Source organism: Apodemus sylvaticus, chromosome 11 (assembly GCF_947179515.1).
Source record: "Apodemus sylvaticus chromosome 11, mApoSyl1.1, whole genome shotgun sequence".
Lineage (NCBI taxonomy): Eukaryota > Metazoa > Chordata > Mammalia > Rodentia > Muridae > Apodemus > Apodemus sylvaticus.
The window spans coordinates 20331092-20353727 of NC_067482.1; the positions used below are offsets into that span (position 1 = coordinate 20331092).

General features: G+C 40.9%; 1 protein-coding gene across 2 annotated transcripts in view; it reads right to left on the bottom strand.

Annotated features, from left to right (window-relative positions):
- The window catches only part of Slc4a4 (solute carrier family 4 member 4), a 322837-nt gene that overhangs the window by 82723 nt on the left and 217478 nt on the right, over positions 1-22636 (bottom strand). For both annotated transcript variants that reach the window (XM_052198847.1, XM_052198846.1), the window contains exons 9-12: positions 16755-16842; positions 14028-14182; positions 13302-13415; positions 10728-10902 (exon numbers count right to left, since the gene is read on the bottom strand). In XM_052198847.1, coding sequence (XP_052054807.1) covers positions 10728-10902; positions 13302-13415; positions 14028-14182; positions 16755-16842 — 532 coding nt within the window. The remainder of the gene's footprint in view (positions 1-10727; positions 10903-13301; positions 13416-14027; positions 14183-16754; positions 16843-22636) is intronic.

Genomic DNA, 22636 nt, shown 5'->3' on the forward strand with positions numbered 1-22636 from the left:
TTAGCAGGAAGGGGCGGGGCCTCTTGAATTCTGCATTAAAATATAGATACCTTGGGGGCATCACTATGGCCTGAAGAGTTGCTTCTTGCATTAAAACAGATGCTTCCAACCCAAAACAAAATAGTCTATTTATGCTACAGGATCAAAATCAAAACTCTCACACAAAACAATTTGCAACTGTTTCTCTGCTTGCATGAGGGTGTGAAATTTAACCCAAGATATCCTCTGGTTTTCAAAACAACCAGAAAAAGTAGAACACATCTCAAACCCTCAAAACCGAGCATACAGAAATGCAAACCATAGGAAAAAGAGGGAAAAAAAAGTTAAAATGCAGCTGAATTTGGAATATCAGCATTTCGTGACTTTAAACTACTTGGGACATGAACATTGAGTAGCAATGTACAATTGAGTAGCAATTGTACAGCAACGTACAGCAAGGGCACTCAGGAGAGTTGGACATTAAACATTAAAGATGCGTGCCTTCACCTCACTGTAATTTATCTTGACAGGACACCACAAAATAGCATTTGCGACAGACTCTACATCCTTTTTAGTAAGGACCTTATTGTTTTAGTTCACAACGGTTAGCCTGTGGAGGAGGGCTTGCTTGGCCGCCATAGGAGAAAGGGAGGAAACAGCATAAAGGTAAAAAAAAACAGATTTTCTGTTTCATAGACAATTTGCTAACTAGTAGAACTTAGAGAATAAAATATTTCAGTTGTATTAAATGACAGTGCATTCACCATATCACTGTGATATGACAAGCTTTAAAAATGTTGGGTTTTTTTAAATTTCTACTCAAAAAGAGAAAATTTACCTCACATTTGGAATGATTTACATGAATGGTACAGCTTGCCGTATAATAAAATTGAATTTATGTAGATGAGTCTTTGAATCTGAGGTTTAGCCAAGGAAAGGAAACAAGGCAGTGGATGCCACAAGAAACAGTAAGGAGAACCGGGCTTGACTGAAATGTTTACTGTTGTGTATGTTGTTTGTTTACACCAAGGTCTTGGTTTGTAGCTCAGCCTGACTTCACTGCCCTCTAGGCTGAAATCTATCTCACGTCTACCTTCACCTTCTGAGTGCTGAAACCTGCAAGAATTTTAATGTCATATCCCAGCAGAAGCTAAATCCCATTATTAAAAGGAAGTTAAGAATGATACAAGTGCGATTGGAGAAGAGGCTCAGCAGTTAAGAACACACATTTGCTCTTACGGAGGTACCTCACTTTTTGTAACTCCAGTTCCAGTGGGTCATAAATACGCCCCTGGCCTCTGCAGACACCGGGCACATATAGGATGCACATGCACACGTGCAGAAACACATGCACACATATCTTAAAAATAAATAAAAAATTTTTAAGGAAAGAAAGAATTTAAGTATTGAGGTCAAATTCAGGTCACATGAGAATTACCTCAGAAGGTTCATACGTGTTTGTTTGTTACCAATACTAGACCTTCGTATTCACACACAGGGCAATTGACAGGAGATGAAGCCTAGAGCATGAATGCTCAGAGCGCTCAGGTGATTCTCTTGAGGTTCAAGTTTGAGGTGCACCCATTGAAACATCTCCCTCCCTCCTTCACAGCAGCATACGAGCTAGTTACACACACTACACATCCGCAGTGGGGAAAGGTTGGCTGTTGAGCCTCTGTTTTTAATCCCACAATGAGGCAGCATCACCTTCTATCATTCCGGCCCTGTCCAAAGGAAGCACCTGAGATCCTCATGGTCATATTCCCTGCTCTTATGCTTGTCATAAAGAGGATTTCTGGCCACACTGGCAGCAGAAACTAAACAATCAGGGAAGACAAACTACAGCTCTGGTTGAGAAAAGCATGAGCCCAGGACTTCAGCTAGAGACGTTGAATTCTCTGGGAATAGAATGAAGGGCAAGATAGAGACACCCTCTGCTCTTTGAAGAGCTGTGAACATGTATGTGAAACACCCAATTCTAGTCTAACACTACACCAAAATCAATTCCAGATGTATAAAACAACTAACTGAGAACATAAAAGAACTGAAGTATGTGGGGAAATATTTTTCTAATCTTTAGGAGGGGAAGACTCTTTAAATATCGTGCAAACAAGAAACAAGGAGGACAGAAGGCTTGAGTGTTAAAGTTAAAATCTGTACATCCAGAGAAGCCACACACACACACACACACACACACACACACACACACACAGAGTTAAAAGACATCATGGCATTAGGAAAAACACTTTGTAAATCTTTGCCAAACAGGTAAAGGAAAACACCGTTATTATACAGGTAGTTAAGAGGAGAAACTAAATGCCCCCAAAGGAGAATACAGCAAGAATATAAGCATAGAGAAGAATGGATGGTTGGTGTCAATGTGGACAGATAACCAGGCTCATTAAAACCACAGGACTGAGATCAAATCAAATCAAGCCATTCTTTTTCAATATACAGCATAACAAAAGTGAGAATCTAGGGAGAAAAGGGGTGGGTGGGCAAGTGGGGACTCCTGCCTACTATTGGTAGAAATATGAATTAGGACAACCTTTTTGTGTATAATTTGAAATAAATAATAACTATAATCAATATATTGCACAATAATTTTGCTAGGGACTTACCTTAAGGAGATAATTATAAATAACAAATATATAGTTGATGATCATAGTATTCTTTATAAAAGAGAAAACTGGGACAAACTGAGAATATAAGTTTATTAAATAAATTATAGTGCATATATCATGTGATAGTCACTAGAATTATGTTAAAGAACCTATTAAAGTAGGCAATGCCCATAAAATATAACAGTTATGAAATATGAATGCGACCTCATTTACATAATATCTTACATGTTTATCTACCTGTGTATGGATATTCTACAATATGTATGAAAAGATATAATGAAAATGTCATATTGGAGAAGCTATTTTCAAAATAGCCATAAGCTAAAAAGGATAAAATTTTACTTTAGCATTATTTGGGATGCCCTATCCTATCCAAATGACTTTAATTTTCTGATCATCAAACAAAGCTGACAAACATCTTTCTAATAAAAAAGTACTAATAACTTCTGTCAATAAAACTTAACTCAGATCTTCTTAATCAATGTTTGCATGTGGAGGGGGGTGTTCACTCACGGTATGTGCAGGGAAGTGCGGTGTGTATACGTATGTATATATACATGTTGGGGGGCAGGTTTGCTGTCAGGAGTCTTCATTGATCATCCACTACCTTATCTATTGAGGCAGTGACTCTCAACTGTGCCCAGACCTCACAAGGACAGTTACTCTGACTCAGTGGCTTGCTCTAGGGATATCTTGCCTCTGCCACCAGATTGCTATCATTACAGGGGATCTGTCACGCCCTCCAACATCTATGCACATTCTTGAGAACTCAACTGCAGTCCTCAACACTTGGAAGTCACACACTTTAACCACTGAGACATCTCCTTAGCCTGTAAGATGTGTTTTTAAAGCTAAAAGTTCCTTTCTAGAAGGGAAACAAGAAGGATTTCTTCCTTTGTCACTAAACAGGCTTGCTTATTTGGGCAGACCAAAATATCAAGCTCTATCATCCCCACAGGCTACTCCTGCTTTGCATGTGGAAGCTACAATATGCTGCTGTACAGATTAAATAAGGTTTTGTGTTTCCTACTTCCAAAGGAAAAGCATTTTGGTGCCAAAGAGCAACAGTCAGACAGCCCGATATTACTGTCGAGTTCCCAGTACATTATCAATTCATGTCAGTCCTGCTGCCGCAAGCGAAGCATGACAGGCCGTGCAAAGAAGCACCTTTCTCACCGACACAAGAAATGATACTTGTCCAACTTGAGCAGATTGGTGAAAATCTCTCCGCACAGCAGAATGTTAAAATAAAACCTCAAATTTGGAGATGCTAGCTATAAATGTTCCTTATTATGAGACAAGTTCTCTTAAAATGAGCTCTGTTAGGTTCCATAAATATCACAAATTTCACAGAATGCTAAAAATCTTACTGCACTCTTTTGCTGAAAGGTTTGTGAAAATAGGATTATATTTACTCCCGAAAAAAATTAAGATGGCTTTCTTCACTCAGTCTTCACTCTAGGCCATGCTTAGTCATTCACAAGCAAATGTGCACTTCCATTAAAATATGTTCTCTGTGTGCTAGAGAAGAACGATTCTTAAATAACACAGGACTTGCCACAAAGCATCCTCAAATTCCTTACCCTAACAACCTCCTCAAAATCTAAGTGACTACTCACTGTGTTAGCAAAGAAGTATTTTCTTTATAGGACTACCAACTGAGCCTAGGGCTTTCTCCATGGTTAATCAAGTGCTCTACCACTGGGCTATTTCTTCAACTCTCGGTTTACTTTGGTTTTAAGGTAGAGCCTTGTTAAATTGCTTAGGCTGGCCTTGAACTTGAAATCCTCCTGCCTCAGCCTCCTGAGTAGCTAGAATCACATGCCTGTGCCATCAGGCCCAACTCCATATACTATCTCTGAAAATAAAAAATGCTTAACTGTAATAAGTATGAAATGTATTTATACATGAATATTATAGACAATTTCAAAGTATCTAAAAAAATCAGAGAAATATACTTGCTTGGTGACCAAGAATGTAAATATGATATTATCATGCATGGTGTCATGGTTTAATTATGGAGGGGATAAGATTTCAGAACAGTTAGGCTGAAAACCATTTCTTTACTATATGGCAAGGAAAGTAGAGAATCAACTTGATGGAATTTACCCAGAAGGATAAGTGATGAACCATTCTCAAACTTCAGGAACTGATGGTTCTCTACACTCAAATAAAGAGAAATGGGTGCAAGTTCAGGTTGGGTTCTACAGAAATGTAAGGTTGACTCTTGGCAAAGTAGTTCAGTTGCTCCAAGAAACCCAAGCTAAACTATAACGCCCACAGTTATTTTTAAAAGAAATTTTGTAAATGTCCTCTTTATAAGCCATAGCATCTTCTAAGAGTTTCCTATCTATCTATCAAAAATATCTGCTAACATTGGGGAAAACAGAGTTATTTGTACTGGCATTACAATTTTATCAAACTGGCAGCCATTGTAGCCTTAACTGCTTCATTATGAACACAGTTCTATGAGAAATGATCTTTGCCACTTCAACATGATCTGTTCCTACACACACGCACGCATGTACATACAAATGCACAGTGAGATATACAAGCAAATAAATAGATAAGATACATACATATTTCATAAAAAGATGTCATAGAGTTGATAGATGATAGATAGATAGATAGATAGATAGATAGATGATGGATAGATGATTGATAGATAGATGATGGATAGATGATTGATAGATAGATGATGGATAGATGATTGATAAACAGATGATGGATAGATGATTGATGGATGGATGGATAGATAGATAGATAGATAGATAGATGGGTGATGGATAGATGATGGATAGATAGATACATACATGATGGATGGATGGATAGATGGATGGATAGGTAGATAGATGATGGATAGATGATGGATAGATGGATAGATGGATGGATGGATAGATGGATAGATAGATGGATGGATAGATGGATAGATAGATGGATGGATGGATAAATACATCCATACATATAAACATACATATATACCATCAGCCCTAAAATTAATGCTTGAAAGCAAATTCTTATATTCCAGCAGGCCAGTCCTCCTGAACAGAAGCTGGCAGGAGAGTATGCTTAGACAACAGTCACACAGTGAGTCATCTGTGTTTTCACAACATGCTGCTCCCCAGCACCCATGTCTATTTGTAGTCTGACAATAAAGGCCCTAGCCAAACCATGTCTGAGCAGTCCGCCTTTAGAAGCAAGGATGTTATTCTCAGTTGACTCATTGAGCTGCTTGTGTTATGGAGACTAACCTGCTGCCTCATTTGTGAAGGATGTGATATAACTGCAGACACTCAAGTTTGCCCAGTGCTTTCTGGAGGATGTGTTTAGAAAAGTAATTGGAGGCATTATATACTAGTACCTTGTAGGGACCCAGAAAAAGGTTACTTCTGTAAGTAGTCTAATATAAATCCCACCAGCCTTGGATTCTTACCCATTTGACTCGCCTCTCTCTACCTCAAACACAGAATTGTATCTAATACATGGTAGGCACTTCATTTGCAAAGACATAAATTAATGTCAGTCAAATACATATAAAATGACCTGAGATGTATCATCAAATCCACAAAATATTTTGTTATATCAATGGCAAGTCAAAAAGGCTCCTGTGTGAGAGGATTTTCCCTGTTCAATCACACTAAAATATTAGTGCAGCAGGAGGCTTGTGATTGGACAGGGAAAAGAGAGGCAGAGCTAAGAGTTGCAGGAACAGAGAGTGTCTCAGGAGAGAGGAAAGAGAAGCCAAGATGGGACAGACAGACAGGAAAAAGAACCTGAACCAGTGTGGTTTTAAAAAGCCACAGGTAGTTATTGTATCATACAGGATAAAGTAATTGGGATAATTTGTCTAATCTAGGTGGTCAGCTTTAATCTTTACTACCAATTGGTTCTGAAATTATTATATTGGGATCTTGTGGAGTGAGAATTTTTTGATATGTAAATCTGATTGGTTTATTAACAAGCTTCTAGAGTTTTGTTTCTACTGGGTAAATGGGTGTTATGGTGGCTGACTACAGGGTGGACGATTGTTGTATTGGGTGGGCATGGTAGAGATCCGCCAAGGGAACTCGGGAGCTCCGGCCCAGAGAGACCATTGAGTTGAGATCACCCAGCCTGTCAGCGCCCAGCACAGTGCAGGGAACTTGTAGGTCTTTTTAATATTTCTCATAACACTCTTGTCTTAGGGATAAACATCCATAAGTTAAGGTGAAATACATACATGAGATAGTTTTCACATGCCAAATAAGCTCACTCTCTAGTTCTTAAAACACACATACACACAATATTTATTAATGTTCAATTCAAAAATAGTATTAATAACCACACATTCTCTATGCTTTCTTTTCAGTGTTTCTGCTACCCACGTTGACTCCTGCAAGCCTTCAAGGAGAAGGACTTCAACAGTGTAGCTTTTAAGGGGAAAAGTTTCACATGCAAGAGAGGTGAAGCATTTTCAGCCATTTCACTCAGAAAACTTTAAGACCCTACCCATATTAAGTTTCAACAAAATTATCAAGGATGATTATAAAATAATAACAAAGTACGTCCGAAAATATTCTCATGAGTCTGTATGACTTTGAGTTTTCAACTTCCCAGCCTAATATCCAGGAACACTGTTTAACAGACTGATGCTTTAACCCCTTCACATGTCTCCTGACATCTTCAGAACCAGAACATACCAGAGAATTACCCAGACAATATACAGCAGGGGAAAAAGCACAGCATACCTATTTAAATTTTATACCAAAGCCTTCTATCCCAGGGACTCATTCAAATTGAAACTGATTCATGCAAATGTTACCAAAACAAACTTGTACAAACTTCTTCTCTGGCCTTAGATGCTACATTCTAAAGCTAAATCTGGGATAGAGATTTGGCTAAGTTCTAGCATACTTGCCCAGCGTACTGGATAGATTTTTATCAACTTCACACATGCAGAGTCATCTGAGAGGAGGAAACTTCAGTTAAGAAAATGCCTCCATAAGACCTGACTGTTAGGCAAGCCTGTAGGGCCTTTTTTAAAATTAGTGATTGATGGGGGAGGTCCCATCAATTGTGGTGGTATCACCCCTGGGGTAGCAGTCCTGGTTCTATCTATGAGCAAGCCAGCAGGAGGAGCAGGCCAGTATTCAGAACTATGTCATGGCCACTACATCAGCTCCTGTCATGAGGTTCCTGCCTTGTTTGAGTTCCTGTTGTCATCCTTGGTGATGATCAGTAATGTGGAAGTGTAAGCCACATAAACGCTTTCCTCTCCGCATTTCTGTAGTCATGTTATTTCATCACAGAAATAGAAGCTTTAACTAAGATCCCCAGTCTGCCAAAGGCCCTGAGTTCAGGCCTCAGCACTTTCTCACACTATGCGCACATTACACACATATTCACTTGTTCTCTCTCTCTCTCTCTCTCTCTCTCTCTCTCTCTCTCTCTCTCTCTCTCTCAAAAAAAAACCCCATAAAATTAAATCTGATAAGATTGTGTAAGGATTATATTTCAAAGAAGCACTAAATGCACTATGTGAAATATAATCCTATATGGAAGATTACACTGCCACTGTTTCAACAAGAAGAATTATCCACAAACAAAAATTATTTTAGCTGTCTCTGCATAAGGACACCTCTGTATCTCCTAACCAAAGTTGGTTTTGTCCATAATCATCTATTCCAAATCAGACAGTGCATCCTTCAAACATCATCAGACAAGCTTCTGTATTTGGTGGACAGTAATCAACAGAGAAACTCACAACAGGTCAAAGCACAGAGAATAAGTATCTAGGGAGGGCTCAGCCATTAATGCTGCATCGATACACAACCTTTTCCCCAAATGGCTTGAGCATCATATAGGAAAGGAAGGAAGACTCTCAGCCAGAGGTTGAAGAACTGAAGTGAAACAGAGTCCTCTGAAAACAAGAGGACTGCTGAACTCCTGAATCCATAGCAGCTGTGGTTTCCTGCTCAATGCTTGCATTAGATCAAGACATTCAGCAGGCTATCGTGGAGGCTGGATAGCTCAAGAGCCTCCATCTGAGGAGTTATTGACAGCGGATGGCTTCTGGGGTAAGAAGAATCAGTTGCATTTAATGAAGTGGTCAACCATGCTTCCGTGGGTGGCCCACACCCTTGGGTGTATGGGCAGTAGAAACTGTGTTGACAGGGTTATTTTCAAAAGATGTCATGAAGTTGGGGGTTTGCAGGTGAATAGCAACAGTGAATCGGGGAGAAGCAGAGTGGAGGATGGGATGTGTATGATTAAAATGCAGAGTAAGCACTTTTGAACTTCTCAAGAATAAGCATAATTAAAAGCAAAGGAAAAAAGAAAGCAAATACAATGATCTGATAGGTGTTCAATAATAAAACATTTATTTATATAACAAAGCTTTTCACAAACAGCAGAAGCCCTTACAAATACATTCTTTAAATGCCATAGATTTCTTTGAGTTCCTCAGCACACGCGGCTGCATGTGCTAGCTTTATGCCGGCCTCAAGGTGTTTCCTTGGCGGTCGCATTTCCGGCTGGTTTCCTAAATGACCTAACTTAGCGAGCAGCATGTTGTACCATGGATGAGGGACTGCTGTTGTACTTGAATCTAGGTCAGTGTTCATAAACCTTTTATTTACTGTTACAGTTTAGTTGTTACCCTTGTCTCGTGAGTGAGGATATCCACAGCAGGAGTGTCAGCAAAACACATTTAGTCTCTGCAAACTATGCCCAGGGGTATCCTAGAGATTCATGGTCTTTGATCAGCAAAGTGCTAATCAATAGTAATATTTAATAGCCCTCATTGAGAGTTTGGGTTTTCAGTGCATCTGTGAAAGTCAGAAGATGAAGCAATGATAGGTTTACAACCACATGATATGAAAAATGAACAGTGGTCCCCTCTTTTCCTGAAGCCTCTGCTAGTGCCCAAGCTAGTCTTGTGGAGAAGCTGGGTGGAGTGTCCCTAGAACTCAGCTGTTCCAGTCACTCAAGCCTCTAGGCACTATGTGAGTGGAAACCATTAGACAACTTCAAACTCCAGGGCCATCTAACTGTAATGTGTATGAGGGATCAAAGAATCACTCAGATGTGCCATGTGCATGAAGGGCAGCTTCATACAGTGGATAGCACACTTCAGCTAAAATATGATTGTGACACTTTTCCCTTCGTACCTAGTACCACAAAAAATGTCACTGTCTCTATCTTCTCTTTGCATGTTTAAAGGACCCTAGGTCATAGATGTACAACTAGAGGCAAAGTAGGAATGTAATAGAAGTCATTTGGGAGAATTAGCAGCATTTATGAACTAAGACGCTGGCAGGCAGCCTGTGTACATGCCTCATGGGTCGGACACTAATAGGAAGGAAGCAGAAAGACAGTTCGAAAGGGCTTCAACTCATGTTTGGCTCTATTCACTGTGTATTCGGTACCAAGTACAACGCCTACTGTTTCTAACGCTCAGATCAACTTTAAGTCATTTCCGCATGTTGTTCTAATTGATCGGGGGAGCATATGACATCTTATTAAAACCATGGCTATTATTGATGTGGAAGGATTGCAAACACCACCTCCCCAGTAACCAACAAACTGGTTGTAATAATGTTAACCCAGCCAGGTTCTTTATAGCTCTGTGAGAGCTGGCCCAGGACTAGAAGAAACAAATCCAGCTGGGATTCACTAAAGCTGAGTTCTACTGGCAGACATGTCAATCCAGCCTTGAGCAGAGCACTCCATTGCTTGATGCATGGATTTGCTCATCTTAGAACAAGGGCAAAGAGTCAGGTGAGCACACATCCCCAAAGAGTGTGATCACCAAGTGAAACCACAGAAGGCCCAGGCACTCCAGATCCTGGAAGCTCTAAACCCTGTGCACCACACAGGATCCAAGCAGCTGAGATGCTTCTGCCCAAAGAGAATTGTAGAACCGCTCTTTTCCCCACTTGTGACTCAAGCCAGATTTCATCGAGCTATTTTTGTCATTACTAACATGCTGGAAATACAGCAGCAAGCCTGAACCAAAGTAAAGTGCAGCATCCAGCAAAAGACAGTCACGCTGAGTGCCGAGGCCATCTGCTCTTCGCCGAGCTGCAGGGGTGAGGAGGACAATCTGCACTGGACTATTTGTGTCCTCTCTCAAATCAGACCCACCTGCATGTTGTCGGTGGCATCCCCGAGCAGGCCTCCGAAAGTGATGGCGTTAGTTACCGTTGCCAGATAAATGAAGAGAATTGCCGAGAGAGCCTGGATGTTTAAAGCATCATAAAAGTCACTGGCAAAAAACGGTGCTTTCCTCTTTATGTCCTTAATTAATCCACCACAGAACCTGGGCAGGGAGAAAGCAAACATGTGATCAAGGGTAAGATAAACAGCCATCAACTTCATCAAGACATAATTCACTCAACCACGAAGATGTCGGACTTAAAATGCTTGAGTCAATGACAAGATACTATTTACGATAGTCTCATTTAGATGAGACAGAAAAAAAAATGTGGAGAAATATATCTTCTTTCTCTATCTCTTTTTTTTTTTCAGTTACTAGAATAGGTCCGACATTTCCCAAAGATTGTCCAGTTGGTCTTTAGATGAGAGCACTGAGTAGATAAATTATAATTTTCCATTCTCTAAAAGCAAACATCCAAATACACTGCACATCACATAAAGCCCCTTCAGATGTTGTCACAGTGTCATGTCATCCCATTCTGTATGAGTGAGACCCGTGAGACCCACATTCTCTGTCACTATTCTGTGTCCTGGGAAAACGACACTGAACAACACAGGCTCTGAAGTTGTGACATCATGGGGGTTACTTCTGGGAAACTGGATAGACAGGGTGGCAAATAAATATAAATCATGGAAAATTTAAATGGAGGTGGTAATTAGATGGTTCTAGAGAAGACGCATTGAGAAAAATAAAGATAGAGAGCAAGAGTGGGCCTCTGAGAATCTAAATTTGCACTAAGGACCCAAAGGCATGAAGTGAAGAAGGCATGCAGGTGTGTGACAGGCAAAGGTGCGGGCAAGTACCAGCCTACTTTACTTCCAACAGAACCTCTTGAGCTAGCCTTCTCCAAAGAGCCCCTTTCTATAACCTGACATCTCAGCCTCAGCTAAGCTGAGCATCCCACTTCTGTATCTGTGTGTGATAAAGGGATGCACAGGGCTGTGCATCTACTATATGAGTGTGAAAAGGAGGAGGATCAAAGAAGGAAAGGACAATCTAATGCAATTCCACAGCTCATATCTGGGCTGTAAGTAGAAAGTGACAACTTTTTTCCTAGTGAAGATAATTTATAAGGAAGTGTAGCCATGCACTGCGTCATGACAGAGAGGTCAATAAGGGACCACGTATCTGCTTGTAGTCTCACAGGGTGATAATGGCCCTTAAATGATACTATCACGAAGAAGCATCATTAGATATGACAGTATTCTCCAGTACAGTTCTCCTTGTGTGCCATGGTGATATGCTGGCATAGGTAAACCTCTATGACAAAGCGCTACATAAAAGCATTTGGTTACACACATACATAGCTCTGGTACCAGCTCATGTATTTGCCATCCCATGCCTTTTATTGTTACTTTAGTTCATATTCCCTTCTACTTATAAAAGTGTACTGTAAAACAAAATACCATGTTAAGCGGCCAGTGACCTCTGACATGTTATCTTCATTCTGTCTATTGACTACATCCAGAGGCCATATTGAATAAGTGGCCAATACACTCAGATTAGTCTAAGTACCCTTTATGATGTTTGCATGATGACCAAAGACAAGTTCTGGACTATACCCCACCATTTAATCAACACTGAAGGTGGGGAAGGTTTTATTCTTCATTCAGTTGGAGGAAGAGAAACAATTTCTATTTACTTTAGAGGAGAAACTCAAGTGGGTCACCAGCAGAAGGAAATAATTTCATTTCAATCAGATTCAATTGCATATTAAAATATCATATTTTTGCATTTTTAAAAATCTGCAATGACTTCCACATCTTCACATTATGAGTATCATACTAAAAGTTTTACTTAACCTTCCCAGCCCCTGCCCCCTAATCATCTAATAATAGAGAAGAGATGATCACAGTAAGAAGATAACTGGAAGGTTCTTGGGAATCAAGACAAGGAGACAGGGCAGTGGCCTGCAGACCACCCCTTTCCACATGTGACACACTTTGGAGTAGGGGTACATGGAAGGGATGGTACCATGAAAGCCACACAGGATACCTAGTCATTCTTCAGTCATCTTGTTCTCACCCACCATAAACTTAGCCCTCTCTGTATCATCCTATCAGTGGTTCCATTGGTCATACTGCCCAGAGGTGAGTCTCCTGGGTGCTCTATGTCTCTGGTCCTAACTCAGCCTTCAGGACTTCATTTGAATGTTTTCCCTATCTACAGGGTCCACTCAGATCACTCTGTCTTAAACTATATTATTTTTCACCATAGTCCCAACATTTTTGCCTCCATTTTCCCCATAAACCCATTGCTGCCTGTATTTATTTGCTTAAGATTCCTCCCCCATCTCTACAAAGTGAGGCCCATAAAGGCAAGGCATTCGTATACCGCTGCATTCCCAGTGACCTTGACTAACAGATGTACTATAAATATTTGTTGGCTGACCAATGGACCAAACCAGCGAGTAAAACACTGAAAGTGAATTGAGAACAATGAAGGGAAATTTAGATCTAAGGAAAACCTTATCATGAATGGCAAAAGGTTCCTGCAGTTACCGGCCAGTTCTCTGTAGCTCCTCACAGTCGCCGTGTCCTCCTCCTCCATGGCCTCCATCATGAGGTGTGTCCCCATTCATCTGAACGTTCTCTCCACCTGAGTACATATTCTTTCTAAGCAAGACAACAGGATGCAAGTAGACATTAGTTGATTGTGCTCACTTGTTTCCATGGCTGTAGGTATGCTTTTAAAGACAGAGAAGGAAGCCTTCTCAGAAAACAACCATGATTCCTTATCTTTTTCGCTAACAGACAATTCTTGAAGTGTTTTACCTAGTGTCGAGACAGACAGCTGGGTCAACAAAGAGTTTAACTTACTGCACACTTATAGGAGTGAATCGACTTTACCTGGGGAATAACAGATTTTTCAGGAACCAGTTTCTTCTCAACTACTCTACTAAACTTTTTAACCTGCTCAGCCTAAAGGGCTCTTCTTGAGTAAAGTAGTCTTTCCACAGACACGGGCAGAAGGTCCCCTAAAGAACAGTGGTGACATTTTCTAACACTATGAGCTAAGTGCAGTTACTAAAGCACATCAGAGCACATAACACTTATTTTACAGTGCTAAGTAAATGGAACGCGAAGGCACAGCAACTCATCTGCAGCAAAATATCCATGGGGATCAGGGATGATCACAACATAGCCTGGCTCGACTTCTTTGCTGAAATGCAACCTCCTTGGGGGGCCCGACACTCCCCAAACGCTGCCAAGTGCATAGCAACTTACCTTTTGTCAGATGATGGGAGACTCTTTGGAGGCTCTATTCTGATTGCCGGGTCCCATTCCCCAGGTGGAAGGACAATGACCTCATCTAGAAACTCGTCAATGCCAGCAATCAGGTCGTGTCTATCCTTGGCTTTGTAAGCGATGTCGTGGAACACCTGAACAGGGAGAGAAGCGCGGAGCCAATGAGCCAACTTTCTGAATGCCTCACAACACATTCCAGCTGAGTAACACAACCCACAGTGCGCTCCGACACACCCATACCTGCTCTCCCATCTTCCTCCCTATTCAGTGTACTGAAGGGTACAGGTAACGATCTCAGAATCTAAGTAGAGGTTTGAAGAGAGGCAATTTTGAAGATGGTTTTTCCATCCAAACTCTCACAGTTGCTGTGGGAGCCAGCTGAAAACATTCTCACGATCTCTACTGAAAACCAGTCTCGAAACTAAATATTAGTGTGCGAACAAGTGCAAATTGACGGTTAAAGTCAGGATAAGGAGTGTATACACACACACACACACACACACACTCCAGTCCTCTAACAATGGGAGCTATTCAAAAACAAAGAAGAAAGCCTGAGTTCTATTGGCAGAAAGGACAGGGATTCAAATAAGTGCCCACATGCCTCCCTTTTAGCAAGGTAATTGACCAAAGGTGAGCCAGGGGTTTAAATGAGAAATGTATTGTGCATTTGCGCACTCGGTCTGCAGTTGGCACTGATTGGGATGTAGGAGGTGTAACCTTCCTGGAGGGAGTATGTCACAGGGTGCAGGCTTTGAGCCTGAAGCCCCCTCTACATTTTAGTTTATTCCCTCTCCTTTGTGCTTGAGGGTGATGATATGAGAACTTAGCTCCCGCATCTTCTGCCATGCCTGCCACCCACTGCCCACTGCCTGCCGCTCATGGTGGCTAATGGTAATGGACTCTTATGCCTATGGAGTTATGAATCTAAATAAATATGTTCATTTTCCAATAAATTGCCATGGTGTTTTAACATAGAACATAGAGGCAACAGATACAGAAAACAAGAACGCCATGTCTTCTGTCCACATCAAAGGAGGGGCTTCAGATTGCAGTACAATCCTTTTCTTCAGTGTCCCATTCTGAGCTAATCTGAAGGTCTTCACAAAGCCAAGCCTTTAATCTTTATAAGTTAATTTCTTATAATTTCTTTATAAGAAAATGTTGTCCCTGTTCAACACCCTGAGCCTATGCTAAGTTTTTCTACTATATCTCTTCTCCTAGAATATCATTTTTAGGTGTTATCAGGTAATTAACACTGGTGTGGTAGTTCTGGGTTTGAGAAAGAGGCAGTATACAGGGCAACCACTTTCTCTGCAGGACACATATTGTCTCTTTGCTAATTCTCTCTGGCAGATAGAGAGAGTAAGCAATACACCTTCCCAGCCAACCTTGGTGGGAAATATTGGCATTGTCAACCAATGAGATGTAAGAGAAGTAAGACTGTAGTAAAATACATGTTGAAAGAGGCCCTCGTGGATATCAGAGCGCCACTCTGCACCCATCATATGTGCTCTAAAGCATTCCTACCTTATATTAGGAATGAATTTTAAAAGGAAAAAAAAACTATCCACACACAAAATTAAATAAATCACCCAACTGAAACGAGGGAAATAAATGTCCCCTCCAGTGGGATGGCAGAGCTGTCCCTTATCCCACAGGGGGAAGAGCTTCTGGCTCTATGCTTGGCTGGGAAGAGTGGCAAAGGAAGCCACGGTACAAGCAGCATTTTGAGAAACAACGATCCAGAAAGAGGAGAGAGCACAGCTGATGTCCTCTACTCCAGTGGCATTTCTTCTTCCATAGACTAGTTCAGAGTTTGATCATAATTAAACCAAATATGCTTATCAATACAAAAGCCATGGTAGGAGGAGGTGTCGACTTTATCAATACAAAAGCCATGGAGGAGATGTCGACTCTAAAGCACTAGTTAGAAATGGTATCTAATGCACCACAGATGCACACTGTGCCTCCCTACAAAGTACAACCATGAAAACAAATACATTCTGATAGCTAAAAAATGTATCATCATCTTGTTATGCACTGTTTGATAAAAGTCATCATTTCTCAAATTATATTCGGACATATGAGTTCAGAGAAATGATCAATTATTTTAAGAGATAAAGTTAACAGAATAACCTTGAACTGGTCCAGAAATATTTAAATGTCAGTTTTAACTACTGAAAATACAAGGATTATATCAAGGTAACTGTATACTGGTCATTTCAGACAGTAACAATCTGTTGGCATTGAGAACACTCAAAATCCTCTTTACTAGTTATTTTTGCAACATAATTAATTACTGTTGATCTTCACTGTCTACTGTGTCTCAGATCACTCAGATCATATATAAAGTGTATAACTGAATTAAAACTTCACAGTGACCTACAAATAGAAAAACTATATGTAATTCGTTTATTTTAAATTTTTAAAGAAACTTAGAATATTTTATAGATAATTTTGCTTAGAAAAATGGTAATGTATTTATTCCTATTTATTTTTAGAATCTAACACAACAACAAAACATGTGCCTTACTTTGGGGAAGCTGTCCTACCTAAGACATTTGTCACAAATGATTGAATGTCATTCTGTGAAGAGCCTTACAGCTACCTAAGTCTAACTGAAAAAAAAAAACCCGTGACAGTCAATTCATAGTTTAAATCAACACAAATAAGATAACCACACATCCCTTCACCCGGCTCCCCTACCTCGTCAGACATCAAGGTGGCGATGGCTCTTCCAATCTCATGGTAGGACTTGGCTTTCCCCTTTGGACCTAAGAGAATGAACAAGAACCTAATGGAGAAGGAGAGAAGCAAAGATTGTAACACGCATTTCATCAAACTGAGAAATCGCTATCTTGATTCATCACGATGGCTCTAGAGATCGTCTTTATTGTGTGTGTGCACGAGTGTGCACATTCATGTACATGTGGAGGTCACAGGTCAAGGCTCTTCCCCTTGGGTTTTAGAATGGGGTTTCACACTCTACCTGGACCTCAGAGATGTAGCCAGACTAGCAATCCCCAGAGAGTCTCCTGCTTTTGCCTGCTTAGTGCTGGGATTACAGGCACACACGACTGCACCTGGTTAACTACGTGGGTGCTGGAGATGTGAACTGAGACCCTCACATTTGTGAAGCAGCACTAGTTGGTCTGAGCATTCTTCCCAGGCCCTAGAACTCACTGTTAAACTGAAGAAATATGTAATTCTAAGGGATAAAGGAAAGGACGTTCCTTCACACCATCACAAGGTTTAACTAAGGAAAAACTCAAGAGCCTTCTTCACTGAGCAGGAGAAGAGCTATGTATCCATTTCACAAATGGCGGATCTCTCTGTGTCTTTGTCTTCACTTCTACTAACTTTTGGAATCTGTGGTGCAACTGTGTTACTGGCATTAACTGCAACGACTTAGTACATTTTCTGATTTCTCTGACTTCCCTGTACCCAGTATGGGTAGTGACAACTGCTCTTCTCCATATTCTTAGTAAATACCACTGCTATTCAGCTGAGTGGGATTCAGCAAAGACCAAACCTTCACAAGTGACACACATGCTGATAGGAAGGCGAGAGAAATATGAGAGACATAAAAAACTAAAGTACCGTTCGCAAACAGTGAAAAGCCCTTGGTGGGTACCCTCATTTGCCTTTCTGAACTTATTTTCTTGATAATATAAAGAACATTGTCCTAGAGCAAATAGGCCCTGATATAAGAATGATGAGCTTGTCATTTTGGAAGGAATCTATCTCTCACCATGAAGGTGAAGATGTGCGTCTCCAGTGAGGAAGACGGATCCTGATAAGAAAGATGTTCAGAAGGTGACACTGGGTAAATCCCTGCCTTGGTGTTGCGCATGCATTACCTAACAGGAACAGAATAAAGACACACACAACAGCATCATATGTTTGCACGGCTTCAGAAAGCCTGCAAAGCACACCTTATTCAGATTCCCACACAACCTTCTGCAAAGCAGAGCTCATCCTGCTCAACAGCAAGGAATCTGGGGGTGGAGAAGATGGTAGGTGAGCCCAGCATTTGTGTCTAGCAAAGGACAAGGCTGAGCACAGAGATCAGTGGTAGAACATGAGGCTGCTATGAGTGACACGGGGGGGGGGGGGGGTTTAACCTGCAATCAGAATGGCAGAATGCGGGTCCATGGGCATCTTAGACCATTCCTCCCCTAACGACTGTGAAGTGTCACCTGCTCTTCTGATGCACGGGGGCCGTGATTCATCACACAAAACCTGTCCAGCAGGCATTTTCACACATGGCTCTTGGGAAAAGAATTGTGGATTCTTACAGAGCCGCAAACAAGAAAGAGGAGATGAGCAGAAGGCACCAGGAACTGTTTAATAGTTTACTTCACTGAATTTTACTTCTATATATTTAGTTCCTCAACTCAAAAAGAAAAGGACTGATGTCAGGTGCTCTGTACATGAATGTCATCGTCTATTCCAATAATGATCCTAACGTACAAGTATTTTTCTTCGTTTGTAAAATTGACTCCAAAGATTTTCTTAAAAAAAAAAAAACAGGAATTAAAACTATAACCAATGTTCTTAAAAGTTTGAATATTCAGATCTTTTTATCAGAATAACCATAAAACCATCTAGGATGTATCTGCTCAGAGCCTGTCCTGTAGTGGAAGAGGCAAGGCTCTCTGTCACCGCGTGCCACAGCGAAGGACACAGCAAAGGCAACTGGTGATTCTGAAAGCTTGCCCACGACTGAAAGTGGTCACTGTGAGAACCACACTTTCATTCTTCCAACACTTCCCTTGATGCTTGGATACAATAAGTCAACCTAGGCGGCATCACAAAGTCCTTGTGGTTCCTACAGGGAACGCTCATCTTTCTTAGACCAATACATGCAAAGATATTAGCCACTCAGGTGAAGTCCCACTAAGAAAAGTTAGTACTGGTTATGTTTACTAATTCTACTTGCCTATCTACAGTGGAGCATGCATGGCAGAAATGACAGTTTTAGGTTAAACAGGCAGATGTGAGTATCATAGAAGAAAATGTCTTGACAGTGGCTCCTTTGTATAGTGTATCTGTACTGGATTTCTCTTGTCCTTTTTATTGTTCTGATGATCTAAATATTAACTTTCCAAAAAATACACGATCCCTAACACCTTGCCAGGACCACTTTGTGTGTCTCCCACTGCTCTCCCATCCCCCCATGTGAATATAGCTTATAAAAACTCACTCTGGAAACTGATTTCACAGATTCACTATCAGGTTGTGCGTAAGGCAACAAAATCTAACTGAATATTTTGTACTCTGTGAGGAAACACTCTTGATCAGTAACAGTCCTCAAATGTAAACCAGGCAGGGAGGGGGTACCTGGGCAAGCGTTTTTTTTTTTTGTTTGTTTTTGTTTTTCTGACAGAGTAACGGAGCTATGAAGCTAGCACACGGGCATACGTTTTCTATAAAACATTTACTGTTTGGTCTTTGCTCCATAATACCAAAGAAAGAAAGGAAGTAATAAGTTAGTACAGTGATAGCAATAACACATACTAAAACAATAAGTCAGAGTGCAAAAATTATATTGGCTCAATAACCCTGATGGAACTGTATCTAGGCTAAAATAAAAAGACATTTCTTTATTATAAAATGTCACCAGGTGCTAAGTAGAAAGAACTCGGTTAAGAACAGTTCAGAGATCTACTGCCCGAAAAGAGCATAGGAAGAACTGTGGGCATCAGTGTGCCTCAGGGTCTCACTGGAAGTGAAGTTTCAGTGATAGGAACAGAACGCTGGAGCAGGTTCCAATCCACAACATCACTACAATGGATATGAGAAAGAGGGGAGACCCAAGGAAGCCACAGCTGAGAACAACCCTGAAAGTCAAACTCTCTCTGCCCAATGCCCACCCCGTGCCCTTTCACCCTCAGAGAAGCAAAAGCTGTCACAACTTTCACAATGGTTGTACATCCTGCCAAGCTCAGCTCTCATAATGTACCGAGAACTCCTCTCATGGTGCAAGCTGGGTTTTGTCAATGGACAGGTGTCATTTTTAACCAGAAGCCTTTCTTTTTATTAACGAATTACTAGTGAGCATTGCATTTGTGTGGCTGGAGGTGAAAAGCCCTTCGCTGACAGCTCAGGAGGAAGAAAAGTGAGCTCATGTTCCTGGGTTTGTTCTACTCATGCTCAACTACAGACATCAGAGTTGGAATTTAGAATGGCTCCTAGTTGTCTCCAGAGTCTGCAGGAGGCCCCTTCCAACTTTTGCAAATTTTGTCAAGTAACTAATCATGCCTGTAGAGGATGCCTCTACCACACTTCACAACAAAAAGAAACACCAGATGATTCATGTCCAGAACCAGTGGCCTATACTCTCACATTCTCAAGATTATTATAGGCAGAACAAGTACAGTATCAGAGAAGGAGTCAGCCTTCCTAAGGCACCCAGTCTGTTTGGAAAGGATGAGCCCCCTGCTCCCAGATAGATCACAACTATCTCCTGAATGACCCCAGCATGTGCCCACCCCTGTCCCCTTCTCTGAAACAGCAGTGAATCAAACAGCCCATAATGCAGCTTTGGAAAATGTAGCTACACTGTTGCTTCTACAATAGACTCATGAGGACCACACACCATCAGTACCATCATACACACAGTGGAGACCAGAGACAATCCATAGCTGGGATACTATCTCAACCCTCTAAAATATTGTCATGTTTTTAAATACAGACTACTTCTCATAGGCAAGTGATTGTGACAGGCACTATGTATTAACTTATAAAATGCTGAAGAGAAATCTTGCACTACTTGAGAATCTAAAGCTCACTGACAAGCCTTTTATCTTAGATCAAACTCCAAAAGAGACAAACTGGTTTACACTTGTTATTGCCTCTTACCATCCCAAAGTGTCTTATCCTAACCCATTCTAGATACCTAAGTTGACCCTGAACTTAGGCTATAGAGTTATAAATGTGAATAATACTACTACTAGCTAATAGCAAATGTTCCCATTGCCTCCAGTCAGTAATAAAAATGTATAATATGTGTGTGTGTATACACACACACACACACAAATATATTTATATTGATATAAAGTGACAGCAAGAAAAGTGCCTACAAAATATTAAAAACATCGTAAACACAACCCACCAAGCCCCCAGACATCAAAGACTAGTGTGCTTGCTTTGACATGAAAAACTAGCCCCACCCTGCACAGATACCTACCTCCCTGCCCAGACACCTGCGTCCCCGCCCAGCCACTGACAGCCACAGTGCTACAAGCAGAGGCTGCAGTGGACCATAGGAAGCACAGTAAAAAAGGAAGCCTGTGAGTAGAGCTAGGAAGGAGACTGGAGGGCCCGAATTCTGAGAAGACTCATGAGAGAAAAGACAGTAAAACTATTTCTCAGCAAGAGTGAGAATAGCACTCACAGTGTAACTCTCCTCTACATCTAAGGGGAAAACATGACCATGAAAAGACACGTGTGATAAAAGACTTATCAGGTATGAATGTAGAACAACAGAGCAGTATACAAGTTAAAGCCCAACATGGGCTAGAGATGGGGTCGTTCACAATGACTATACATTCCTCATGGGATTACCATGATTGGATTTCATAGGATGCAGTCATTGTAAATATCTTCATACTTACACACACAGACTCACACAGACACAGACACACTCTCTTTCTCAATACACACACAGGATCCTCTCTACTGGTGATTATAGTTTATCCTGCTTCAGAAGACAGCAAACAGATAAAGTATTTCCTGGAACAATATTAATATCGGAGGGTATATTGTTCAGATTACAGCTCGGAAATCGTTTTATGATATTGAATTACACCTCTTCACTGCTCTAAAATAAATGGCTTCCCTCCTCTCGCTCCTCCGATGATACCTATTTTCAACTCTAAATTAATACTCCCCTCTGGTGCAGAAGAAAATAAAGAGAAGAATGGGGCAGACAGGAGGGGAATGGTAAGAAAGACACAGAAATGGTCATGGTTTCCTGATTCCTGTGTATCATCGTTTAAACAAAATGCCTTTAAAATATTTTTTATTTGTAGCTTCTAAAGAAAAAAAAAGGTAATAAAAATGAAAACACAAGGGCAATCTTCTTTAACACTTCTCGGCATGTTTTCTCTTTCAAGCCCCAGTAAAGTTAGTGCAAAGACATAAATACAGCCACTGGGCATCAAGCTGGACTCTGGCCAGCCTGAGTCAGCGGCTTGCTAGGTAATTGCTCAGACAGAACTGCAAGCCTCCGCCGGAATGTTATAGAAAACACCGATCACCATTAGCCCATTAATTGCACAGCTGTGACCACCTCCTCTCCAATGCTGCATGCCCAGTGTCTGCCCCAGGTATTTCAAAACGATGGGTGGGAGGAAAACTTTGTAAGCAGGAAGAATGGCTGAGCTGAAAAGGACACTGGGACATTCGCTTCTCATTTTTTTCCTAACCCAGCTCAGAACAAACCTTGAACCTCTCTTCATGGTTGGTTAACCATGCTCAGATCATCTGAGTCCACTCAGAAGGATCTATAGCCCTTCCTGTTCATGTGTAAAAACAAGAATTAAGAAAGAAAGAAAGAAAGAAAGAAAGAAAGAAAGAAAGAA